Here is a 27,896-nt window from a genome sequence, read left to right as displayed (position 1 = left end):
TCAGTAGTTGTGGCTCGCGGGCTCTAGAGCGCAGGCTCAGCAGTTGTGGCGCGCGGGCTTATTTGCTCTGCGGCATGTGGGATCTTCCCAGACCAGGGCTCGAACCCGCCTCCACTGCACTGGCAGGTGGATTCTTAACCACTGCAACACCAGGGAAGCCGCAGATCGTTCTTTATGTGAGTGTTATTTCAGATGATACTCTTCCTATGTAAACATCCTTCATAGACGTCTTTGCATTCATTTGTTTTTTAATCCATTTTTAAAAATTGAAGTATAACTGGTTTACAATGTTGTTAGTGCTTCATACTAGGCAGATGTGCTTTGAGAGGAGTGTTTGGGTCACGACTGTGAGCCTTTGTTCCAGAGGAGCCATTTTCAGGGGTGAAGTACCTGACATTGAATCCTCATAACCACTTTGTTAGATGGCAGGGCAAAAGCCCACTTCATATATGAGTAAGATGAGTCTCAGACAGATTAACAGTCCCCGCCTCTGTGGTTCTGTGCGGTGACATACTCCTTAGCGATTCCTCTGGAACGTGGTGTAAATCTATTTAAGTGAGCTTTCGTTTTGCTTTGGGTTCTTGTCAAATGCTAGCAGTTTCTTGGTTTAATATCTACTAACATTTTCTCAGGCCTCTTGCCTCTTTCGTCTTTACATGTGTTACACGTAATTTGAAATTGAGATTTTGGTTAATTACTCTGCATGATTATTTCCCTGAAATACAGGGGAGCTTTGTTTACCAATTTTGTCCTTCTTGTTCATAATGTTACAGCGCCTATGGCTCATCTCAACTTTAAAGCAATCACCCTCCTTACCCATATTTTGAACTCTTATTCTCTGGCCTGATTCTATGCCCACCCTCCCCACAATTACAAAATGCCCAAGAAATATGACCTTGTTTTATGTATGTTTATAGTAATATGTGATCTTCATATCCACCAAGTCTTCTGCGGTTACCAGAAACAACAGTGTCATATCTGGAAAAATATTTTTTTTTTACTGTTGTTTTTAAATAGCTGTAGACATTTCAATAAAAGTTTCTTCTCAGCTTTTCTCTGGTGTGTGTCAGGAGAAAAGTACAGTAACAGAGAATAGGGCATCACTATGGCACAGCTGTCTGCATACTATCCAGTTCATTGAGCTAGAGAGTTCCCTGAAAAAGGAGCATTCTCGGCCAAGTCTGCCCTTAAAAAGACACCCAGGGTGGCAAGCCCAGGTCTTTGGGGCTTGCAGGTACCATTTCCTTATATTTAGTATTCTAATTATCCTCTGGCATCATGGCAAACAGGATCAAATCTAATGGTCTAAGGAAATGTAACAATGCCCAGTATCTGATAGGGATGCACTGAAGCCTCATACTCAGTAAAAGTGGGAAAGCCTGCAAGTGTTCACGACCAGAGGCCAAGCCACGTGGTCTCCGAGCCTTTGTGCTTGGGACTTCTGAGGCATGGCAGTGACGTGGTCTCTCCAAGGACTCACGACCTACTTATAAACCATTCCAAGAGCACGGAGCACAGAGGCGTATGGAAATTCCACTCTCAAGCTTAATATACGAAATGCAAAATGAATTTTTCATATTGGGCTTTCCAAAATTGGAAAAATTCCAGCTTCCCCTCCACTAGTGTGCCTTTTGGAGTTAGTGCACTTTAAAGCAGCCGGAGGAGGGAACGATTGTGACGTAAGCAGAGTGATGTTTGCAAGTGAGAGCTGTATGAGAGGTGATGATGATCGTGGAAATTCTCGTTGTCGCATTGAACAAAGAGTCGTCGCTGAAGGAAAAAAATATCCAGAAACACGTTGTTAATACTCTCTCAGACTGGGGCGCGGAGAACAGTGCTGTAGATTGAGTGGAAAATAAATAGAAAAAAGCCAAATTAAAGGGAGCGGGGGGTGGGGGAGCACATAACCAGCGTCTGATGCATTTCCTTAAGAATCAGTGTGTTTGCAAATTGCTCCATTGCATCTTAGCAGAATCTAATCTGAGTAACGAAAAGCTGACTAGCAAACATAGCTGGATGAATCCCCTCAGTACTCCTGAAATATAACAGAGCAAGGGACAGTATAATGAAAAACAATGGCGAGAATAGCTCGGGGCTTAACTTACGATCAGTGTTCATTACAACAAATGACACTTTCACTGCAGAGTTACCATAAAGATTATTGAGTCTTACGTAATGTGGTTCCCCTCTGAATAGATTCCAGAAGAGCTTAGCCTGTGAACGGGAGGGCTGAAGCAAGAGGAGGACTGGAGGCGTATTCAGTACCACTATGCATTCATTTTTCCTAAGGGTGCTGGTGAGCCGCCCATTCAGAACCCTGGACAGAGCAAAAGAGGTGGAACCTTCTTGCAGGAAGACCCTCCATGATCATCTTTGTCATTGACTAACGTGGTTATATGATCAATTCAGTGAAGACCAGGCTCAGAAAGTGACGAAACTTGTTGGTAGTTTTTATAGCCAAGGTCCTCACCTTATGTTCTCTGACATTTGCAATTTTTCTCCATTATACAAATTATAACATTTAAGAAAATAACGCAAGAGGGAGGGGTTATATGTATACGTATAGCTGATTCACTTTGTTATACAGCAGAAACTAATGCAACATTGTAAAGCAATTGTACTCCAACAAAGATGTTTTAAAAAAAAAAAGAAAAAGAGAAGAACTCTTTGGAAAGAAACTGTGTTTTGTGCAAAACTTAGGGCACACAGCCATAAGGCATTTTGTAACTCTGTGGCTTCAACCGAGTTTAGAATGGACAAGCCCAGTTCAGAGCTCGTTGTGTGTAAAAGCCTTGTTGAATAAGCATGTGTTTAGTACCTGCTAAGCACTTTATCTTATTTCATCCTCCTAATGACCCTGTGAGGTATGTACTCTTATTATTATCCATCCCATTTTCCGGGTGAGAAAGCATGCTCAGAGAGGTTAAGTTCTCCAAGGTTACCCAGCTGCCAGTTATCATAGACGGACCTCAGAACCAGGTCTAATAGTCTGCCAGACATTTTAACTTCCATGCAGGTGCTGAGCATAGAGAATCTCTCTCTCTCTCTCTCTCTCTCTCTCTCTCTCCCTCCCTTCCTCCCTCCCTCCCTCCCTCTCAGCAGGCTGGATTTTGAAATTGGACAAATCAAGTCTTGGACCTTTCCTTTCCCATTTGTTACGAGATCCTGCAAAGGTGACCTAACTTCTCTTAACAGTGGTTGTAATGAAAAAAAAAAAAGTTCATGTTTAATGTGTGGCCAGACGCAGTGATAGGCTTCTTACATGCTTTCCCCATTCATTGCTCACAGTTGTAAGCAGTGTAGGTCCGATAATAATTTCCGCTTTACAGATTGAAAAACTGAGGCTTAGCATAAGTATCCCAGACTGCACAGCTGAGAAGTCTGCCCAGAATCCTTTCATTCAGCCCGTACTCAAGAGTCATACCAGCCTTGCTCCTTGTGGGCAGTTTCAAAGTCAGCTCTGTAAAGTGTCCCCATTAGAGCGTTAGCCAGAGGCAAAGGTGGCAGCCCTGTGACCCGAGAGATATAAGCAGAGCAAGGGAACTCAAAAGGGGTAGCAGGTGAGAGGCTGTGTCATTGCAGGGAACAGAGCACTGGTATTTGAGAACAAGTCAACAGCTGTCAAAAGGATCATGCAGACACCTGTGGGAGCGCAAAAGCAGACAAGCCTTTGGATCCCACCCATTCTTTTGTTTTCCATTGACTTTTTCTGAGTTTGGGGAAAAAAATACCTCGATGAGGAATGGAGAAAGTAATGGTAATGTTAGCCCTGATGTAGCAGCAGATTTAATATTTGTCCCCCTGTCTCTCGTAAACACGTTGTCTTCTCCTTTATAAAAGCTTGACTGTGCTGTTCCCCCCTCGTGGCCACCTGCAGCGAGCTTCTGTAGACCTCCATGGAGGGGGGGGGGGCGGGGGAATGGAGCAGGGTGAAGTGCCTGAGCCTGGATTTAATATTTGCCACTTTAAAAGGCGCACCGCTGGGTGAGGATGTCTGGCTTGTGGCAAAACTCGTGAATGCACTGGTCTAGAGCTGCCTGCAGCTGAGCCCCAGCCTGGGTGGTGCCCTCTGGCCGGCTGCCAGCGGAGCTTCTTTGGCTCTTAAAGTTGTTTTTATGTTTCCTTGCTTTGGGGAAGGAGGGACTGACTATACTTTTCTCCAACCAAGTTCATGGGCTTTAGGAGTTATATGTGTTGGCCTGAAGACCTTTCCAGGCTCATATTCAGAACTACTACAAACAGTTAAACATACTGGAAGACTCTCTAGGTAAGTGGGATTACTTTTAACAAATATTACATAATTTTATATACATATGTAAGTATATATGTTTTACACATATATAAAATATATACATATATAAAACGTACACATAAATATATATCCATCCTTTTTCTAAAGCATTAAAAGTAACCATGTGCCAAGAAAGGGTCCATCAGCTTTCAAAATGCGTTTCATCTAAGTACAAGAAGATTGCTTGATTTCACCATTTTCAAATGGTCTCTATCTGTGTTGTGCAACATGGTAACTGCTAACAACTCTTTTTTTTTTTAAATTTATTTATTTATTTTTGGCTGTGCCGGGTCTTCGTTTCTGTGTGAGGGCTTTCTCTAGTTGCGGTGAGCGGGGGCCACTCTTCGTCGCGGTGCATAGGCCTCTCACTGTCGCGGCCTCTCTTGTTACGCAGCACAAGCTCCAGATGCGCAGGCTCAGTAGTTGTGGCTCACGGGCCTAGTTGCTCCGCGGCATGTGGGATCTTCCCAGACCAGGGCTTGAACCCTTGTCCCCTGCACTGGCAGGCAGATTCTCAACAACCGCACCACCAGGGCAGCCCGCTAACAACTCTTGAGCCCTTGAATTACAGCCCGTCTGATTGGGATGTGCTATCAGAGTTTTCAAATACTCACCAGATTTCAAAGACACTTAGTACAAAAAAAAAAAAAAAATCATTAAATTTATGATATTAAATCATTTATCTTTAGATTAAGGATAAGATAGACCATTCGTCATGTTGATATGGATTACACATTGAAATGGTATTTTGGATCTGTTGGGTTTAAATTAAATATATTACTAAAATTGATTTCATCTATTTCTTTTTACTTTTTTAACATGGCTGCTAGAAAGTTTAAAGTTAACCTGGTGGACCTCCTATTTTGGACAGAACTATACATATGTGAAAGTAGAGAATACGTCTTTACCAAGTGGAAGTACTAATATGTGTTTAAAAATAAAACTTTAAGAAAAGCTTCCTGAAATATTTATGAGAGGAAAAATGAACCTGCTGCAGGTATTCAGCAGACTGACTAAGAGGGGCTTGTTTTACCATTCCAGGCAAAATATGTTGGACAGAAATCTTCTTGGTTCATAGCTATCCGGGGGGGTGGAGGTGGGGGTCGGAGGGACCTATTTTTCCATGAGAAGACAGGTCAGAGTGAGTCATGTGTTAAAGAACGTGGTCTGTGAATATTGGACATAACTGTCGTGCACATGTTCCCTTTGTGATTTTTCACCCAAGTGTCATCACGTGGCCACATCGTGACCACAGCCTCTTGATGTAGATACTGTGTGTTCCGTTCCAGACCGGGCGCCGCACTCCCCGGCAATAGAGCAAGTATCGCGATAAAACGAGGCCCACGACGTTTCTGGTTTCTCAGTGCGTATAAAAGTCACGTTGACATTATAAAGTGTGCAGTCGCATTATGGCTAAAATCGTGTACCTTCCTTCATTAAATAGTTATACTGCTGGAAACATGGCCCCGATTAACTTGCTGGATGCAGGGTTGCTGCAACCCTTCCATCTGTAAAAAAGGCAGCTTCTGCGAAGTGGGATGCGACGAGGCCTGCCTGTACCGGAAACGGAGGCAGAAGAGCAGCCTCAGGCGGGATCGCACAGAAACCCCGGGCCTCTGGCATCTCCACCTCACGCTTCTGCTTCTGCCTCACTTCCGCCGTCTGTGTTTAGGGCTAACGCCTTCCAGGAGTGTTGCGCGGGTGAGACTCGTAAAGGGAAGGCTTGCGATTCTTGGATGAAAAGGCCTGTTGTGACAAGCTCTTCTCTCTCCACCCACGGCCCCAGCTTTGCTCTGAGTCTGCAAGACCCGTTGGGGGCATCAGAAGCTAAAGCTGGAGCCCAAGAGAGAGTCCTATCCTCCCCTCAGATTCCCGGGATGCCCACTCAGATTCAGGGCTGATGCACGGAATCCTCCAGTAGATCGTCTTTAACATTCAAGCGGAAACCACAGACATCTTAATTTTTAACCTTTTGGCACTTGAAAACCATAAATTTCTCTGAGACTCTTAAAGAATCTGATTTAACAACAGCAACAAAAAACTAGGAGGAACTAGATGAGATATATTAAATCTGCTGAGTATATCAGGGCTAATTTTTTTTAATAAATTTATTTTATTTTATTTTTTAAATTTTTGGCTGCGTTGAGTCTTCGTTGCTGCGCGCAGGCTTTCTCTAGTTGCGGCGAGCGGGGGCTGCTCTTCCCTGCGGTGCGCGGGCTTCTCATTGCGGTGGCTTCTCTTGTTGCAGAGCACGGGCTCTAGGCACGCGGGCTCAGTAGTTGTGGCTCACGGGCTCTAGAGCGCAGGCTCAGTAGTTGTGGCACACGGGCTCAGCTGCTCCGCGGCTTGTGGGATCTTCCCGGACCAGGGCTTGAACCTGTGTCCCCCGCATTGGCAGGTGGATTCTTAACCACTGCGCCACCATGGAAGTCCCAAAGGTATTTTTTTTTTTAATCCTCCATTCCTTTTTGGAATATGTTTTTCCCCAAAACCCAGAAACATGAAAGTGAAACTAAAGGAAGATTGGGATCCATAGGCCCTTGTACTCTTGAGCTCTCCTAGATGTTTTTCTCCATTATTTTCTTGACAGTTGTTGGGCTTATTCCCAAGTACCACTTTGTTTCTTGCACACAAAAGCCTGGCTCCTCCTCTACTGCCAGCCTCTCCTTACTGCTAGTCGGTAGTTTACATATTGCAATCAGGAACGGAGGGAAAGCACAGATCAACTGGATATGCCGTGTTCCAGGGATGGTGGGGTTTGGCACTTGAGAGAGAGCCCAGCTTAGGTGAGGGAATTCGGCTTTGCTGGGGAAATGGCAAAAGGCAATGACTAGAATTGACTTGTAGGTGCTGCTTCCTGAGGTCCACCTGGCGAGAGCCTCATGGCTAAAGCGCCGCATGGATGCATCCACCCGTAGGTAGGTGGATGTTTTCTGGTTTTGATTCCTAAGGTTATTTTTTTTTAAATCTCTTTGCTGTGGAAGTAGAACTTAACCTCACAGAAAATCCATGGACAGGGACGAGAGGCAAGTAATACAGCGCTGCCTAGAATCTCAGGCGTCATGCTGTAATCTAACCCGAACGTAGGAGGAACCTTGGAGATGTGAGGTTTCATTTAACATGATTTTGCTTAAGGGTAAATGAGTTCATTTAAGCGAAGTGCTATACAAGTTTCATATGTAAAGCATGCAGGTTCCATTCAGATGCCCAGCTGTGACCAGGTTGAAGCCATTGCTCGTGGTGTTTGATCTAAACAGGTTCTGGTGCCTTCTGATTGAGTGTCCATTCAGGGAGCGAGGTAGGGGGTGGGTGGCAACATACATTGTCTGTCTAGGGAGACACAGATTACCCAGTCAACGGATTAGTTCCAAAGCCTTCTGCATCCTGATTCAGTGCTATCTGCCATGCAGTCTGCAATCTGTAGGCTAGCACCTAAAGAGCCGTCTCGCTTTCCATCGACCTGACCGTGAGTCACCTGCCATGGTCACATCATCCAGTCACCTGGGCTGAGAGAAACTGAGAGGGGAAGACGGCCCCAGGAGCAGGGAGTCCAAATTAATAGCCACAAAGAGGAAGAGAAAGAGGACGAGTAATAATACCTCTAGATATGCTCTTACCATCTGTCCGCATCTGAAAAACAAAAGAAAGACAAAGAAGAGGCTTCCCTGTCGAGACGCTAGTATTCCAGTTCTGTGACACTGGCTCTGTATTTGTGACATCATTTATATCTAGAACCACAGGATGTGCACCCCTGCATGGTGTCTTTCGTTCAGACTTAAATGAGCACATACAGAAAACGCCACGGAAGCTTCCTGTGGAAATGCTGTTGTATAGGGTGGGCTACCTGAGTTTGGCCATTATGATCACTAGCTTAATAACTTAAAAGGTCGTTAACGCCGAGCCTTTCCTCGGGGAACCACGTGTGGCCAGGAAAACACCTATCTTTCCATGATAATAAAAATCCGTTCTGATTTTTAATTTGTCCAAAGGAAAGGAAGAAAACCCCAGTGTTTTTATAACTTTCATTTTAACTTAATTCTCTCTCGTAAGCTATTCCTGTGTTCAGCTAGTTATTACTAATATCAAACGATGGTTAATATTCAGTAAAACGCACTGTACTGTAAAGGAGTTTAATGGAAACCCCTGGTCACACAGTACTTTGAAAGAGAATCTCCCCAAGAGGCAAACGGACTGGGCTCCCAAGCAGCTTCACTGAATGGCACCGTGATGCATTTACTGCTCACCCTTTCAGCCTCAAAACCCTTGCAGAAACTGGGGAAAACACATAAGAAACTGATGTAGGACCAGAATTTTGTAACAGGATAACTGCCCCTAAAGAGTAGAAGACTTGCCTTGGCCTTCACAGCACATATTTTTTTTCCAGTGGACAGCTCTAAGTGGGAAGCATGTCTGTCATCGCTTGATGAGTATGGGGGAATTGAGGAATGAATCAGGACCTTGGCTAAGACACTCTTTCAGTCCGCCAGTAAATGTTTATTAGGTGACTCGTGTGTGGCAGGCACTGGAGGAACAAAAGGATTACAACAGTCCCTGCTTCAGAGGCGCTAATGATCCAGCCGGGGGGATACTTGCGAAGTTGGATATTTCAGTATATCCTAGTGAGTACAGTGATGTATGTTTTCATTCAGTCAGTCAACAAACGTTCATCATGTGCCCATGGCATGCCGGTCGGTGAGGATACTCAAGAAGACAGACAAGGTTCCTGCTCTCTCGGAGTTCATCTTCCATTCAGGGAGGTGGCAAACAACAAGTAATCAAAATAATTTTATGTGACTGTGGGTGGGAAGGACGTGAATGTGGTTAAAGAGAGAGAATATAGGCAAAAGAGACCTCTGTTAGGAACTCACGTTTGAAGTAGACCAGAGTGATGACTCTGAGTCAGGACTCAGCATTCCTTGGATTGCAAGAAACAGGAAGCGTAAGAGGAATGGAGATTATTTATTTTATACTATTAATAATCCAGCAGTACAGTAGACTTCAGGCATGGCATGATCAAGGGCTCAATGTCACTGGACTCCATTTCTCTCCATCTTTCAGTTCTGCTTCGTCTGCTGGTTTGTGTTCCAGGCAGGCTCTCTTCACAGAGCTCACCATGGCTGGCAGCAGACCTGGGCTCCCAATTCAACTCAAACAGAAAAGAAAGGACTTTTCTTCCCAGCAGTGTGTGCTGAGGTCCTAGGTCTTTCTCTGGTTAGCGCAGGTTGGCTACAGGCTCATGTACGATCCAGTTTCTGCACCCAGAGTAAAGGGAGACGTTTGAGACTTGAGTTGTTTCGACACCAAAGTTGGGACAGCATAGCCATTCACATCCAAGATGTTGAAGCTCTCTCTGTCCATTCCCTCACCTGTGAAATGGGGACAGGAAGAGTGCCTATCTCAGGGAGACCTGGAGAAGAACGTTCAGGCAGAGGGAGTAGCAAGTACAAACCTCAGAAGTGGGCAGGGGCCTGATTTGTTTGCCTGTGTGCTGGAGATTGGGAACATGGAGGGTAGAGGCTGAAGAGCGGAGAGAACTGGCCAGCAGCTGGACCGTGCAGGAGCAGGCCAGCCTTTGAAGGATTGTGGTGGCGCCACGTTTATTTTCTCTGCTTCCACTTAGAGACGTAGTCCTATCGGGGCGTCCACAGAACTCCCAGCTGGGTCCTCACCACCTTTCTCTGGGTAGTGCATAGGTGCCCACTGCTGGCATCTACCCCACTGTTTGAGTCGCTGATCAAAACCACGCTCTTCTGATGGGCAGGGTCTCCAGCTTTGTTAATACCCTTGGCTGGCTTCCAGCCAAGTCCGGCTGGCCTGAGTTGTGCTGGCGTTATTTGGGGTAACTTCCCATGTTTCTGCTTTGCTTCATTTTGTGCTGATGCTATCATTTAACGCCTGGAGGGCAATCTTACTGTCTTTAAATTCAGGTTTTCGGGTGGTGCTTCACTCTCGCCCTGACTGTCCTATCTCTCCAGCCAAGTCTGTATTGGCAGGATATGAAATTTAAAGTGGGTTGTATGAAATGGACAAAAGCAATAATTTGTGATTTCTACAGTATTAACATCCAGCTGTCCATGTTAACGAATCTATTAGATAATTACTGTTTAGCTTGTGAGAGCCAGATTCAAGTTAGTGAATTTTAATCATTGTGTTTTCTTAGGAATAATTTTTGGAGGGATTAAATGCACATATAGAAATATTTTCTCCCTTCCTTGTATCTATAAGTAGGTTTGTATATCTGTGTGTATGCTACAAACACATAGACACATACATGGTTGGATGTCTCTTTTTCAGTCTCCACATACTATATCCCAAAATAATTCTTGTCATAAAAAATATTCCCCAATACTCCATGTCTGAAGTCTATTAAGGAAGTAGCTTGTTTAGAAAACTTACCAATGCCCTTCCTCTTGTTTCCTTTGCTTTTTAGTTTATTCTGTAAATTGCAACATTTAGCACTTTGCAGTTTAATTTTAAAGGATTACCTATTCTCTTAAATGCTTAAGCAGGGAAGCAAGTTGCAGTTATTGATTTTTCTCTGCATGTATTCTGTGAAAGCTGTATTTGCTCCTTCCCCAGGGAGCATACCCCCTGAACTGCATGCTTGCTGGTGACAGCTCAGACCTCTGATACATAACCAAAGACCTTGCCTAATATCCTTGCTACTGCTCGGGGAATTTTTATTAAGTAAAAGCATCATTAGAGTAGACAGGATGATGAAGTTTAATGAGCATCTTTTGTGCATGAGATTGTTAGTTTTGCTCTGCCAGAATCCTCCTTTCTCCCCTCCGTGGGGCAGAGAGCGAGTCTAGAATGTATGGGGTATTTTAAAAATCTGCCTTACATTTCGTATTTCTGTATAGCTTAATATCTGTCCTAAGCCAGCTACAGATTCCTTTTGGCTATCTATACAGATGCTGTTTACCACATGTATGTGGATAATTTCTTTTTACACTGTGTGTTGGGGACAGAGAACGGTGACGGTTGTAATGGAGGTGAATGTAAAAGACACGTCCTGGTGTTAGTGAATTTCACGGAACCACCTCTGGGAGGTCTGATCTCAAAAAATCACTGCCTTTTGAATTAATGAGACTGCTCATGGGAATATGGTAACTGTTCTTTTTTTTTCTTCTTCTTTAAGACTCAGCAATTTGTGTGCTAAGGTTCTGTCACCAGCCCCTCAGAAGCTGCTAGATGGGAAAAATAAAGATACTGCAAATGCTTCTTAATAATGTAGGCTTCACACTCTGTCCACAGATTTATTTGAGGAGATTTTAAACTTAGCATCCTACCATAAGATTACAGATTAGACACAAAATGATTTCTCTCCGTTATTGTCACCGGCCATATACTTAGATTTTTCAAATTGGTTCTTTTCTTGGTCTGTATAAGGACTTTCCATGGAAACACCCAAAGCAACAGGAGGGAGGCATATGACATGAGCAAATGACTTCAGAACACCATATTGCACCTCTCATATACCTGGCATTCTGAAACATAATATTTACATAGCACACAATGTGTTGCCAGCAGCTGCCTTGAGTATGTAGAATACAAAAGAAGTGAAGTCCGCAAGTCCCCGCCATCAGGAAAATGGTAAGCTGTTGAAGAGGACAAAACTGAGAAATCCGGAAAGATGGGAGACGAGAGAACTTCCGGCCTGAAGAGTTTGAACTTTGGAGCTGTTGCCTGGGTTTGATCCAGACCTTTTGCTAAGCCTAAGTTCCTTCATTTGCAAAGATAATACGATAAATCCAACTACCTTGGCTCGTTGTGACAGTGAATGCTGATTGCATGGTTACCATATTCACCGGGTGTCCTGATCCAGGTGCTCTACTGGTACTTGGAAATAACAGCCGAGAGCAGAAATCACCTTGTATCTTATGAAGGACTTAATGATGAAATCCCAATAACCCCCCTAGTATTTGGCAAAGGCGGAAACTGGAGCGGGGCGGGCGGCAGGGCAGAGAAAGCCGTGAAAGGCCGAAAGATGTGGCTGCGATCTGAGCTACAGAGAGGGTGGAGGCTAGGCGTTTCAGGCAGTAGCAACACAGACCAGCAAAACACCGAGACCAGAGGGGTCCTGGCTGACGGGAAAGACTAATCCCAGACCTTAGATTATTTTAGTGTGAAAAAATTTCGCAGATCGCCTGCAAGGTAGACGGTATACAGATATGACCGTTTTCCAGTGAAGATAACAGAGGTTCTGGAAAGCTATGGGACTCTAAGGTTACTTAGCTAATAGGTGGCAAAACTCACACTCTGCCCACGTTTCCTACAGTCCACACGGCCTTCCTCCAGACCAGCCTTTCTGCACTCGGACGGTGAGCGAACAGAGGGAGATGAAGGTGGGTTAGTTAGGCGTTACATGGCACGTTCTGTGGCTGCTCTCAGATCCAGTGGGTAGCGGATGCTGTTTTCCACGCATAAACCGAGGAGAGAGAATTCCGTCAGTCACGTGTAGGACGCATTGGAGGAAGGAAGGAATCGGTATCAAGGAGACCAAGAAGGGGGAATTCCCTGGCATTCCAGTGGTTGGCACTTGGCACTGTCACTGCGGGGGCCCGGTGTTCGATCCCTGGTTGGGGAAGTGAGATCCCACAATCCCACAAGCCACACGGTGCGGCCAGAAAAAAAAAAAAAAAAAAAAAAAAAAAAAAAAAAAAAGACCAAGAAGGAGGACCTGTTATAATAATCTAATGGCCATGTGGTATAGGCCTATTTTAGGGTAGAAGAAAAAGAATGAATAAAATCATCAGATGATGGAAAAAAGAGCAAGTACCGTAAAGCAGCTTGTTAATCCACTGAGTCACAAACCTTTTGAGAAGCTGATGGAAGCTGCGTTCGCCTTCTGCTGAAAAATGCACATACAGCTTTGCTTGGAGCGTCAGATCCTACCCTGGCCCTAGGCTGAGACTGAAAAAAGAGGCAGGTGCCAAAAAGACTTCATCTTTTTGATCCTGGAGGTCTGGAGACTTCAGAGGGACAGACCTGAGGAACTGGGCTAGGGAGCTATTGTACGCATTTGGTTGGGTATAATAGCTAAATGTCCTAGTGGGAATTAGACGTAGCAGGGGTTGAGGATGGTGGTGACTTGGAGGGCTCCTATTCAGAGATGATCACCGAAGCTACAAAATCAGATGCTCTTTCTAGGGAGGAGGATAGAGAGAGCTAAAAGCAAAACCACAAGGGCTGCAGAATTGTTTGGAGAAAGAATAAGGACCAAGATAGTGCGTTGGAGCCAAGGGAGGAGATTTTTCAAGAAGGAAAGACATGGTCCCCAGTGGTCTTCATTACTGCAGCCATGAAGCGGTGTGAAGGTCTGCAAGAGACCCTTGGATCCAACAGAAACAGTAAGACTCAAATGGATTTTTTTTTTCCCAAAATGAAGATGGCCGTATTAAATAAAATGCACCTATCAGTAGTAGAAAAGCATACATATCGTACTACTCAATATGGTATCTGTTGAGAAATTCACTCTGATTCTGGTGGGCTGGAATTGTTTGCTCTGCCGTCTTAGATGTCATCAGGCAGGGGTGTTGAGTTGTGTGGAGTTTCAGGGGGCCAGTGCGCAGGCAGCTCTGACAGGATGCCTCTCCAGTGACCAGTCTGGTGACCTCTGCTGTCCATGGCATCATTTCATGATGATTTCTCCAGAGCTGGTCTTTGGCTGGGATTCTGCAGATGGCAGCTCAGGGCAGGGCCCGCTCCCACAGGGACGAGAACGAGAGCCCTTGTGAGCCGAGTGATGGTGCCTCTTTCATCTCCCGCAGCACAGAGCATCCGCAGGCATCTCACCTTGGAGGAGACCCTTCAGCAACAGAAGCCTGTTCATCAGACACCTGAGCGTAATTGATCCTGTCCTGTCACTTTAGATGGTTCTCTGTTCATTTTTCTGCCCTCCTTGAACATCTCCCAGTTATCCTCTATAGACCTCAGATTTCAGGGGGCAGAAGATTTTCCAAGACCCTGTGCCACAGGTTCCCTCCATATGCTGAGTGGATCCCTTGACCCACCAGCGGCTGTGGCCCATCAGTGACCGTGAGCCGGCTTCCTCTGTCAATGCTCTCAAGCCGGCATGGTCAGATTTCAGTGCCCGCCAGAAACCTCCCCGAGAAAGGATCTCCCCACAGGCTCATGGGGGCAAAGTCGATCCCATCTGTGCTCTGTGCATGCACAGAGCCAGGGTCTGAGAAGCAGGCGGAACTGGCCGGCATAGCCTGAGTCGTGGGCCTTCGTGAGAGGCTAAAGGAGCAGCTGCTGCTCTGGAACACTTGCTCTGAGCCCGCACACACAGGACCTTGTCCATGTCTGATTAATGTCTCTCCACGAGCCCTGCAAGGTAGCAGTTTTCATCATTTTGCAGATAAGGACATCAGACTGTGACAGAGGTTAGCTTCTCAATGTCACATGTCCTTTGGGGCAAACAGGGTGCAGGAATGCAGAGGCAAGTGAAGCCCCAGGACTGTTCTCCAGAATCCCCCATGCAGGATGCCAGGGCTCCTGTAGGGCGGGACGGGTACTATCTGAGCAGAGCACTGGGGGGGATGTGCTCATCCAGAAAGCACCTTGTGCCACGGTCTGAAGGGTAGTTGGGACTCTTCCAAGGTCGAAGAGGTGGAAGGTACGTCATGAGAGGAGATATGGGGTGATCAAAGGGACGGAAATCCATCCTAAAGGCTGTGGGCTGTATTGATCTATCCTATTTTCCACTTTCTCTATTTTCTGATGCTTTGGCATCTTGGGGGTCTTGCTGTCTGGGGAGACTCCCAAGCTAGCTCATTCCTAGAGGAGCAAACAACTCATCTGTTAGCGCATCTTTTCGTATCCAAGCCAACCAACCCCAAACCCCTATCCTAACTACCTCTTTTCTCTAACTCACATGCACCAAGCCAGTATTCCCCATGACCCAGACCCAGGTACTGGATAACTAGAGATCACTTCTTTAGCCCTGGGCTCTGAAATTTTAATCAAATCATTCACTTCTCAACTCACTCGTACCCTGCCTCACCCCTTCCTTTTTGTGAAACCACTATAAAGGCTCTAGGCTTTGCTCTCTCCTGAGCGCCTCTGCCTCCTAACCAGCCCTTGTGCTTCCCCGTGTGGCCCTGCACACAGCTGCATGTGACAAAATGCTTTCAAAGGCACAGACCTCTCCGTCTCCTCCCTGTCACCTCTATGAATTAAATCCTGGGGACATCTCAGGCATGGGCCATGACTCTTAGCTTCAGAGTATGGAGAGAGCCAGTCCCTTCCTGTCTCATTGTGGCAGAGAAGGAACAGTTGGCCTGCCCATTTCCTCTCCCTCTAGTGGAAACAGCACGCGTTTTTCCTTGGGGACACTCCTCTGCGCCCTGTCTGCAACTTAGTTTTTAACTTTTCCTTCTTTTCAGTGAATTATTATCCCAGATTTTTTTTTTTTTCCCCTGCTGAAATTAAGCAAAATCCTCACAGACAGCCCCAGAGAGGCTCACTTACTGTATCGGTTCCCTATTGCTACTGTTAACATATGACTGATAGTTTTTTGGGTTTTTTTAAAACTTTTTATTTTATATTGGAGTATAGCCAATTGACAATGTTGTGATAACAAATTACCATGATATTAGAGGCCCAAACCATAACCAGTGTACTATGTTACAGTTCCGGGTGTCGAAGCCTGAAGTTTAGGCGTCAGCAGGGTTTTGCCCTTCCAGAGGCTCCAGGGGAGAATGTGTTTCCTTGCCTTCCTAGGGTCTAGAGTCTGCCTGCATTCCTTTCTCCACGTCAAAGCCGGCAGCTGAGCCTGTTCTGGCCCTCCAGCCCCCCCTCTTAAAAGGACCCTTGGGATTACTTTGGGCCCACCCAGATAATCCAGGATAATCTCTCCATCGCAAGATCCTTCACTTAACCAGCTCTGCAAAGTCCCTTTTGCAATATAAGGTAACATACTCACAGGTTTCAGGGATTTAGGATGTGGACATTTCGGGGGGCCATTGTTCTGCCTGCTACACTTACTTAATTGCCTGGAGGCCCCATGGCTAATAGCTGGTGGAACCCAAGACTGGGGACCCTGAGATGCTTGTCCTTACTGCTGTGCCAGAGCCACGTCTCCAGGTAGGAATGGCCGCTCTCGTGTATCCAATCTACAGATGAGAGTCAAGTGCCGGCTCTCACCGGCCACACAGCTGGAGGAGGGAAAGCGTCCTGCAGCGCAGGGCAGAGTCATCCCGGCTTTGCTGGTGACTCACAGAAGAAGTGGGGCAATGCATTTAGCTCTGCCTTAGGTGCCTTCTTCAAAGAGGATTCGAACCTTTCTTCCACAGATGCTTGGGGATTTGGCGTCGATAAAAAAATACCATATTCTTTTTCAGAGGAAAAAGCCTTAGAGAAGTAAAGTAATCATATAATTATCTTCTTTTAATCACTCTGACTATAACCCCACATCAGTCTTGTTTTTCCACAAGCCCTCGTGGGCCACGTCCAAGAGTCCTGTCCTGGTGCCAGGCTCATTTCACCACCATGGCCACCCTGTGAGAAAACGCATCATTTTTTAACAGATGAAGAAATAGGCACGGTGGGGTGAGGCTTGCTAATCATTTGCCCAGAACGAACAGTTCGTAAAGTGGCAAAACGAGGATTTTAAGTATCAAGTTCAGGACTGCTATCTCCCGTCCGGCCCTTTGTAGCGAGTGGCTTGCTGTGTAGCCCCAGGAAGGCCAGGCACGCAGTGGGACCTGAGTCCAAAAAGGCAGGCGTTGAAACGTTGGAACATTCCAGTTCCTTCCTGGAAAGAGGAGCCTTGCTGAGTCCCGAGCAGCTTTTGCACCGCCTTCTGAAATGACTTTGCTGGATTACCGCCGTCAGGGCCCCGCGACACTGCCACCCTCTCTGGGAAGGCTTCCGTGCCTGCGTGTTCAGGATGTGGTCCCCAGCAGGCCTGCATCAGGTCTTTCATCTCTTCTCCCTCCTCTGACCCCTTTATTTCTTTTGATATCACTTTCCCAGCACCTGAGTCTTGCCGGGTTTCCAAATTCATGAGCGAAGGAGTTGTGTTTCTGCAGATTTTTGTAATCCTTAACATCTGATGCTGTCTGCGAGTAAAAATGTGTATACTTTTTTCCTTTATGGGGATAAAGTTTAGAAAATAGAGGAGAGACACGTGAAGCTGTAAGAAAGCGGTACCATGGGAACAGGTACTGAGACCATAGGTGCCTATGTGAATGCACAGAACAGAGGAGTCAGACCTTGGCTTCGTGCCAGGTGGGAGGAGCTTGGAGCACATCCCGCTGGAGCGCTAAGCCCCTGCTCTTGAGGAAAGCAGCATCCTAGGAGGAGACGGGCAGACGCTATGAGAGGATAAGCTTGTCTCAGAGAGTGTGTTGGTAAAGGTGAGGAACGTAAGGGCCAGCTCTACTTTGGCTCAGGGTTTCCTCTCCCTGTCTGGCGTATCTGGGAGACATGCTGGAGGGGCAGGGGAAGGGGTGCACAGGTTGGAGCCTCCCACGTAATGCAAGGTAATCTTCCTGTCTCAGGATCCTTGGTCTCACCTCTGCAGAGTCCCCTTTGCCCTGTAAAGTTCCGGGGGTATTAGGACAGGGACATCATTGGGGGTTGGAGTGGCAACAGTGGTGAAGCCGGACTGGCTGAACCTTCCTTTCTGCCTAAACCAATGTTTCTTTCCCTGGATGCAGGAACCCCAGGTGTCCAGGGCACAGAACCAGCTGCTCTTTTTAAAGTCTAGGGGAGGGGGTCCTGTGTTGGTTTGAAGATCCGTTTTCCTGGATGGCAGGTTCTCTTGGGGAGGAAGATGTTTCTGCTCAGGGGTGTCGGGGAGGACTGGGCCTGCCTCTCCATTCAATTAGCCAGAAGTCCTCTAAGGGAACTTCTACAGACTTCGAACGCTGACTTGCAAGTGCTGATATGACCCATCTAGGACATGTGGTACCTCCTTCACCCTCCCCTTTACCCAGAGAACGTTCCCAGCACCTGGCTGGACTTAACATTCTTCAGCTCGTAGCTCTGTCTGCTGCCACATCCTGCATTCTAAACTTCTTGGGAGCAGAAACCCATCTTCATGACCACTGTTGGTAGATGCTGCTTGTTACTGCTTCTGAGGAGATGCTTGGAAGCCTCTGGAGAAGATAGACTACGTCTGACCTGTCAAAACCCAGTGTCCAGCTTTCCCTAAGCGTCCAGTCAATTGGACAGCTCCGAGCACCAGGTCCCTCCCTCGGCCTGTCAACCACAGCGTCGGAAGAGCATCAGTATATGCCCAGTGCAGGAGAGGGTGTCGATTCCCTGCGTGGATCCTAGAACACGGGACACCTTGTACAGGAAGGTCAGTCTTCGTGTCCGCCCTGTTCAGTTAGCATAAGGCAATCGCACTAAGCGGGGTCAGACATTGCCTTCCCTTGGGAGGCACTGAGACACCCACCTGCCTCTCTCAGCGACACAGTTATATCAATAAGGGGAGTTAAGGTTGAGCTGTATTTATCGTAGGGTGGCTTTTAATTTCGTTTAATCAGAGTTACTCATAAATTACCGATTAATGACTACCTGCTGTTGGGTTCCATCCCCTCAGCCGCGGAGCTGACTCCGCTCTGCGATGGATGCCATGGCTGTAATTGTAGGCTACTTTGTCAACATTTAATCAGCGGTACTTATTAACATGGCATTGGTGGGTGGTCGCCATCCCAGCGCCATCCATCACGGGTGAGCAGCTAGCGAGGGCTCGGACACCATCGCTCTCTGTCACGTCACCCGGCCCTGGGGTTCTCGGGCCGGAATGCTGTTCACTTTGCACTAAGTGGACACTCCATCATTTCAGTTCGGCCCAATTTCTGTCACTGTCGACTTCAGCACTCGTGGCCTGTGGAGCTTCAGTCCGGATTGGCCAGGCTAGGCATCATGGTTCCCCTAGTCCTGGATCTCTCTCTCTTTGCTGATTTCACACTTAGCCCAGGGAGTGTAGGATTCCAAGAGACTTGTCCAGAATTGGACTTCATGGCATGGTGGGGAGAGAGAGAGAGAATTGTGTGTGTGTGTGTGTGTGTGTGTGTGTGTGTGTGTGTGTGTGTGTGTGTAAGACAGTTTATAATTCTTAAATCCAGCATATGACCCAGAGAAAACAGAAATGACATTGTGGTGTTCTTTGGCTTCCTGAATATTCCTAGAGATGAATCTGTTGATGAAAACGCTGCCAGTAGAAGCATATCTTGTGTTCCCAAGGTAGATCTCACAGTGTCCCCTCCTCTCTCTTTTCAGCCTCTACGGCAGACACATGCAGGCAAACCCAGAACCGCCGAAGAAAAATAATGACAAATCGAAAAAGATCAGCCGGAAACCCCTGACAGCCAAGAACAAATAAGGGGTTGGCATGGGCTGGACTCCTGATTGCTTCTCTCCTTATTACTTCTGTTGTCTCTTTTTCTATCTCACAAACGAATACTGTGTGTGTGTGTGTTTTGTTTTTTCTCTTTCTAGCGCTTACCACCGTACCTTTTAAATTCTTTTGGTGGGTGGTAGATTTTTCATAAGTTCTTCAAGCCATTTCCATTTGTTTCCTTGAAATTGCCAAAGGCAGGCTTAATTCAGCTGCAAATTCCATATGAGGCACCGCTTTCAGCTCCTTGAATAGATGTTCACAGAGTTGCTTATTATGAAAAGAATAATTAAAACCATGTAATCATTTAAATGCCACAGTTAACACTGTTTATTCACATAACTCATTATTTTTGCTTTATTAACAGTTCTCCTTCACCACTGAGATTTTATGTCAACTTCCAAATGATTTTAATAAAATCTTGACTTCGTGTCACATGTTGCTTCTTGAATAAAAAAATATCTGACCTTGGGTATACCCATTTTCGTTTACTTTTTCCCCCAAAATGATCTTATCTACTTTTATTGGTTGTCGATGATAAACTCTGAAACTTTCCATGAAAGAAATGCAGCATTAAATCAGAGTTAGTTTCTTCTCACATCGATTTGTCAGGTTTTTTTCTTTTCCTTTGAGGACTGTTTCTAAATTAGGAAGGAGCAGAAAAACAAATCTCTAGGAGATTTTGCCAAAGGATTTTGGAAAGCAGCATTGCTTAGCTGAAGGAATGGTGACTTCTGCCAGTGGCTGGTCGACAAGAGCTGTGAAACAGAGAGAAGAATACTCAAGTGTGTTTCTTGTCACTGCAGAAAATCTGCTCATATCAGAGCATCCTCCTAAGTGACTGTGATGATGCCAAAGAAGTTGTGTAAATGTGCACACTCTATACCACACCCAGTGTAGAAACTGCAGCGGCAGAATCATTAAACAAGGAATGGTTTACCTCTGTGATAGGCAGCTTTGCTCTTATCTACAGTAATACGTATGTCAGTGGAAACACATCCAAGCAGAATGTTTGTGCTAAAGGGACTGCCAACCCTGGAATGTCTTAAAAGGTGTGTGAAGATGTAACATTGTCTCAGATGGATTGTCTGTATCTACCCCTGCATCTTCTTTTCTCCATCTCACAGCTGAAACCCTGAGACCAAGACCACTGGAACACAGACAAAACCAGAATCAAAACACAGCCAAAAATCCTGAGTTACTTAGGAAATGGATGCATTCGAATCACAGAGATCACTACTGAAGGTCTGTACTTCTTCTTTCTGGATAACTTCCTGATAAAACATTCGCCATGGGAAGAAGAATTCCCAGGTGCCATCACCTGTTTGGGGATTTAGTTGATGTAATTTTTCTAGGTGCAGTCTTTGCCTCAGCCTGAATTTTGTTAAATTTTTTTTAGCTTGTGAAATTACAGGAGGAAGAACAATACCTCTACTATGGGTGATTGGAAAGACTTCATCTAAAATTAAACTAGCAACAAAGCTTTAGTAAAACTACCACAATATAGTCTTCTGAATAATTTTTTTTTTAAAGATGAACACTCTAGATAGACATATGGGCAATACACGAAAATTCACCGGGAGGAAGTATCCCCAAGAACCATGGGGAAAAAAAAGGTCCAGCCTTACTAGTAGTCAGAAAGATATAAATCAAAGCAAAAATAAGACAGCTTGTAACAATGAGAAATGTGCATATATTTTTTAAGCTAGTGTTAAGTGCTAGAGGGAGTCATATGAGATAAACATTCTTATACGCTGCTGCTGGGAATATAAATTTCTCTCCAGAAGGGTGGTAGGAATTTAATGATAACTAGCAAAACTTTAAGATGGGAAAGGAGGGTTAATGGTGTATCCACATGATAAACTTTTATGAAGTCATTAAAAATTATTGAACGATATCTAGGGGCAAAGGGAGATAATCATATCCAGTTAAGTAAAAAAAAATGTCACACTTAAAAAACTATATGAGTGGTCCCAATTGTGGAAAAAGGAAATTGTGTTTATAATATGTACGCACAGAAAAATGGAAATGGATTTTATGGCGATAAATTATTTCTGTATGGTTAAAAATTTTTTAATTCCTTTTTATACTTATTCTGTACTTTAAATTCTCTGTAATCGGCATGTATATTTTTATAATCAGAAAATATTAAATATATATCTTTTCAAAATAGAATTGGAAAATATCATGTATGTAAGTGCAAGGCGTAATGTAAAATCTCAAGGGGGTTTTCTGCTTTTTCTTTTGCCACCAGTGTGTTTTCACGTCTTTTCATACAGTCTTTTTGGTTACTTGATAACTGGATTTACAAAGTATCTACTTTTCAAAAGGTAGCACTTTTTTTCTCCCAGTCTTACTGTGATGTAATTGACAAACACTGTATAACTTTAAGGTATACATTATAAATGACCTGACTTAGGCATGTTGTGAAATGATGACCATGGTAAGTTTAGTTAACGTCCATCATCTCGTATTAGTACCCCCCAAAAAGAAAGTTTGTTTTCTTGTGATGAAACCTCTTAGCATCCATTCTCTCAACAACTTTTAAATATGCAATACAGCAGTGTTACGTGGTATCCTCAGTACTTAGTTATAACTGGCAGGTTATACCTTTTGACCACCGTCATCCAGTTCCTCCAGCCCCACTCCCTGCCTCTGATAACTGCAAATCTGATCTCTTTTCCTATATTTTGTTTTTTAGATTCCCACAAGTAAGTGATCATACAGTATTTGTCTTTCTCTGTCTGCCTTAACTCGCTTCACATAATGTCCTCAAGGTCCGTCCATGTTGCCACAAACGTCAGGATTTCCTTCTTTTTATGGCTGAATAATATTCCATTTATATAAATATAACACAATTTCTTTATCCAGTCATCCTTCGACGTTGTTTCTATGTCTCGGCTGCCATGAATAATGCTGCTGTGAATGTGAGGGTGCAGATATCTCTTTAACATAGTGTTTTCATCTTTTGGATATATTCCCAGAAGTGGAATTGCTGGATCATATGGTAGTTCCAGCTTTAATTTTTGTGGAACCTCCCTAGTGTTCTCCATAGTAGCTGTACCAATTTACAGTCCCGCAGACAGCGCACAAGGGTTCCCTTTTCTCCACATCCTCGCCAACAGTTTTTCCCTTGTCTTTTTGATGATAGCCATTCTAACCAATGTGTGCTGGTTTTTTTTTTTTTGCGGTACGCGGGCCTCTCACTGCTGCGGCCTCTCCCGTTGTGGAGCACAGGCTCTGGGCGTGCAGGCTCGGTGGCCATGGCTCACGGGCTCAGCCGCTCTGCGGCACGTGGGATCCTCCCGGACCGGGGCACGAACCTGTGTCCCCTGCATCGGCAGGCGGACTCTCAACCACTGCGCCACCAGGGAAGCCCACTGATTGTGGATTTGATTTGCATTTCCCTGCTGATATTGAGCATATTTTCGTGTACGGTTGGCCATTCATGTATCCTTGGGAAAGTATCTATTCAGGTGTTTTGCCAGTTGTTTAATTGGATTATTTGTTGCTATTGGGTTGTATGAGTTATTTATATCTTGTGGATGTTAAGCCCTTATCAGGTATATGGTTTGCAAACTTTTTTGCCCGTTCCATAGGTTGTCTTCATTTTGTTGACGGTTTCCTTTGCTGTGCAGAAGCTTTTTAGTTTTGATTTAGTGCAACTTGTTTATTTTGTTGCTTGGTGCTTTAGTTGTTATATCTAAAAAATTATTGCCAAGACCTATGTCATAGAGCTATTTTCCTGTGTTTTCTCCCAAAAGTTTTAGAGTTTCTGGTCTTATATTTAAGTTTATACATTTTGAGTTAAATTTGGTCAGTGGTATAAGTTAGAGCTTGTATCACTTCATTATTTTACACAGGAATGTTAGTTTTCCCAGCACCATTCATTGAAGAGACTGTCTTTTCTCTCCACTGAGTATTCTTGGCTCCCTTGTCAAATTTTAGTTGACTGTATATGCATGGGTTTCTTTCTGGACTCTTGATTCAGTTCCATTGTTCAATGTGTCTGTTTTCATGCTAGCACCATACTGGTTTAATTATTGTAGCTTTATAATAAAGGTTGAAATCAGGAAATACGATGCCTCCTGCTTTGTTCTTTCTCAGGATTGCTTTGGCTATTTGGAGTCTTTTGTGGTTCCATGTAAACTTTATGATTGTTTTTCTACCTCTGTAAAAAAAAAATGTCATTGGAATCTTGATATAGATTGCTTTTAATCTATGTATGGCTTTGGGTAGTATGGACATTTTAACATTAATTCTTCCAGCCCGTTAACACAGGATACCTTTCCATGTTTTTTTGTGTTCCTCAGTTTCTATTATCAATGTCTTGTTTTCAGTGTAGAGATCTTTCACTTCCTTAGTGAAACTTATGCCTAAGTATTTAATTGTTTTTGATGCTGTTGTAAATGGGATTATTTCCTTTACTTCTTATTCAGATAATCCATTATTATTATATAGAAATTTTAGTGATACTTTAAAATATTTATTTATTTATTTTTGGCTGCGTTAGGTCTTCGTTGCTGCACACGGGCTTTCTCTAGTTGTGGCAAGTGGGGGCTACTCTTTGTTGTGGTGCATGGGCTTCTCCTTGCGGTGGCTTCTCTTGTTGTGGAGCACAGGCTCTAGGCGCGCGGGCTTCAGTAGTTGTGGCTCGCGGGCTCCAGTAGTTGTGGCTTGCGGGCTCTAGAGCGCAGGCTCAGTAGAGTTGTGGCGCACAGGCTTAGTTGCTCCGCAGCATGTGGGATCTTCCTGGACCAGGGCTCGAACCTGTGTCCCCTGCATTGGCAGGTGGATTCTTAACCACTGTGCCACCAGGGAAGCCCTCTACTGAGTTTTGTATGTTAATTTTGTATCCTGCAGCTTTATAGAATTCATTGATTAGATCTAACACTTTTTGTGGAGTCTTGAGGATTTTCTCTATATAAAATCCTATCATCTACAAAGAGACAATTCCATTTGTTCCTTTACAGTTATGATGCCTTTGTTTCTTTTTCTTGCCTGATTGCTCTGGCTGAGACTTCTTGTATTATTTTGAATACATGTGGTGACAGTGGGCACCCGTTTCTTGTATTTGATCTTTGAGAAAAATCTTTCAACCTTTTACTGTTGAGTATGATGTTAGCTGTGGGTTTGTCATATGTGGTCTTTATTATGCTGAGATTTGTTCCTTCTGTACCTAACTTTTTAAGAGTTTTTATCATGAATGGATGTTGAATTTTGTCAGATGTTTTTTCTGCATCTGTTGAGTTGATCATCTGATTTTTTTCTTTCAGGCTATTAGTGTCATATATGACATTTATTGATTTGTGTATGTTGAACCATTCTTGCATGTCAGAAATGAATCCCATTTGATCATGGTGAATGATCCTTTCAGTGTGCTGCTAAACGCAGTTTGCTAATATTTTATTGAGAATATTTACATCTATATTCATCAGGGATATTGGCCTGCAGTTTCCTTTTCTTGTGTCCTTTTCAGGCTTTGGTATCAGGGTACTGGTGGCCTCATAAAATGAGTTTGGGGATGTTCCCTTCTCTTGGATTTTTTGGAAGAGTTTGAAGAAGATTGGTGTTAATTCTTTTTATTATCAGTAAGTATAGTTGATTTACAGTACTTTACAACATAGTGACTCAGTATTTTTATAGCTTATACTCCATTTAAAATTATTATAAAATATTGGCTATATTCACTGTGAAGAATATACCCTTGTTGCTTATTTATTTGATACATAGTAGCTTGTATCTCTTAATCACCTACCGCTCCTTTGCCCCTCCCACCTTCCCTCTTGCCACTGGTAACCACCAGTTTGTTCTCTATATCTGTGAGTCTGTTTCTATTTTGTTATATTCATTCATTTTATTTTTTAGATACCACGTGTAAGTGATAACGTACAGTATTTATCTTTCTCTGTCCGACTTATTTCACTGAGCATAACACCCTCCAGGCCCATCCATGTTGTTGCAAATGGCAGAATTTCATTATTTTCATGGTTCAGTAACATTCCATTGTGCATATATATACAACATGGTGTGAATTCTTGTTTAATTGTTTGGCAGAATTCACCAGTGAAGTCATCTAGTCCTGGGCTTTTCTTTGTTGGGAGGTTTTTGATTACTGATTCAATCTCCTTACTAGGACAGTCAGCCCTCCCTATCTGGGAGCTCCACATCTATGGATTCACCCAACTGTGGAGCAAAACTATATTTTTTTAAATTCCAGAAAATCCCAAAAAGCAAAACTTGAATCTGCCACATGGCAACAACTGTTTACAAAGCATTTAAATTGCATTTACAGCTATCTACATAGTATTTACATTGTATTAGGTATTATACGTACTCTTGAGATGATTTAAAGTATATGGGAAGGCTGCGTAAGTTATATGCAAATACTCTGCCATTTGATATAAGGGACTAGAGCATCTGAGGATTTAGTATCTGTGTGGGGTCCTGGAATGAATTCCCCACAGATATTCGAGGACGACCAGTTCTGTTCATATTTTCTGTTTCTGTGATACCCATTGTAATGTCTCATCTTTTATTTATAATTATTTTGATTTGAGTCCTCTCTTATTTCCTAAGTTAGCCTAGCTAAAGGTTTGTCAATTTTGTTTATGTTTTCAAAGAACCAACTCTTAGTTTCGTAAATTATTGTTTCCCTCCTCTGTTTCATTTATTTCTGCTCTAATCTTTATTATTTCCTTCCTTTTGCTAACTTTGGTTTCAGTTTGTTTTTCTTCTTCTAGTTCCGTGAGGCATAGGGTTAGATTGTTTACTTGAGATGTTTCTTGTTTCTTAATGTAGACGATTATTGCTGGGAGCCACCTGGTTAGACTGCGTTTGCTGCATTCCATAAGTTTTGGCGTGCGGTGTTTCCATTTTCATTTGTCTCGAGATACTTTTTTAAATTTTCTCTTTAATTTCTTCTTTGATCCATTAGTTGTTCAGGAGAGTGTTGTTTAATTTCCATGTGTTAATGAGTTTTCCAGTTTTCCACCTGTTATTGATTTCTAGTTTCATTGTGATCAAAGATACTTGGTATGGATTCAGTCTTTCTGAATTTGTTAACACTTGTTTTGTGGCCTAGCATATGGTCTATTCTAGAAAATGTTCCATGTACCCTTGGGAAGAATCTGTATTCTGCTGTTGTTGGATAGGATGGTCTCTATATTTCTAGGTCCATTTAGTCCGTAGTTTGTTCAAATTCACTGTTTCCTTATTGAGTCTCATCTATCCATTGTTGAGAGTGCCATATTAAAGTCTCCAGCTATTGTTGTATTGCTGTTTATTTCTCTTTTCAGTTCTGTTTTTGCTTTATATTTGTAATTGCTCTGATGTTGGGTGCCTAAATATTTACAATTATCATGTAGTCTTGAGGGATTGACCCCCCCCTTATCATTGTATAATAGCCTGCTTTGTCTCTTTTTACCGTTTTTAGTTTAACGTCTATTTTGTGTGATGTAAGTGTAGCTACCCATGGTTTTGTGTGTGTGTTACCATCTGCATGAAATATTTTTTTCCATCCCTTCACTCTCAATCTATGTGTGTCATTAAGGCTAAAGTGAATCTCCTGTGTGCAGTGTATTTTTTTAATCTATTCATTCTGTGTCTTTTGATTAAAGAATTTAATCAGTTTACTTTTAAAGTAATTATTGATAAGTCAGGACTCATTATTCCTGTTTTGTTCATTGTTTTTCAACTGTTTTGTAGATCCATTGCTCCTTGCTGCTTCTCCTGCTGTCTGGTGTGTGTGTGTGTGTGTGTGTGTGTGTGTGTTTTGATGTCTTTTGGTGTGAATATGCTTTGACATCTTTATCATGTTCATTTTCGTAATTACTACAGGGTTTTTTTTTTCCCCTTTTGGTTACCATGAGGCTTACATAAAATATTTTAAGCTTATAACACTATTTTAAACTGATAACAAGTTAACTTTTATAGCATTCCTAAACTTTATACTTTTACTTCTCCTCTCCTTCACATTTTAGGTTATTGATGTTACGGTTTACATATTTTTGTATTGTATATCCAGTAACAGATTATGGTAGTTACGTTTATTTTTACTGCATTTGCTTCCTAAGTTTTAAACAAGACTTGTGAGTGAACTATTCACCACTATTTTCATATTACACAATTGAACTTTGGTATATTTACCATTACCTGTGAGTTTTATGCTATCTTCTTAAATTTTTATGATGTTAATTAATTAGCACCTTTTTACTTCCTCTCAAAGACTCCCTTTAGCATTTC

At 43.6% G+C, this 27,896-nt stretch overlaps 1 protein-coding gene across 4 annotated transcripts in view; it reads left to right on the top strand.

The window, feature by feature from the left end:
- RSU1 (Ras suppressor protein 1) overlaps positions 1-20,125 on the top strand; it is a 196,154-nt gene extending 176,029 nt beyond the window's left edge. For 3 of the 4 annotated variants that reach the window (XM_024750098.1, XM_024750092.1, XM_024750093.1), the window contains one exon: positions 19,535-20,087. In XM_024750098.1, coding sequence (XP_024605866.1) covers positions 19,535-19,620 — 86 coding nt within the window. In that variant the 3' untranslated portion in view covers positions 19,621-20,087. Of the gene's footprint in view, positions 1-19,534 lie in introns of all 4 variants that reach the window. The other variant, XM_024750091.1, reaches the window with a different exon arrangement.
- Positions 20,126-27,896: the final 7,771 nt, after the last annotated feature.

Source organism: Neophocaena asiaeorientalis, unplaced genomic scaffold, assembly GCF_003031525.2.
Source record: "Neophocaena asiaeorientalis asiaeorientalis breed wild unplaced genomic scaffold, Neophocaena_asiaeorientalis_V1.1 scaffold4, whole genome shotgun sequence".
NCBI classification, from domain to species: Eukaryota; Metazoa; Chordata; class Mammalia; order Artiodactyla; family Phocoenidae; genus Neophocaena; species Neophocaena asiaeorientalis.
Note: the sequence above shows the minus strand (reverse complement) of the source record. Positions and strands in the feature narration are given on the sequence as shown.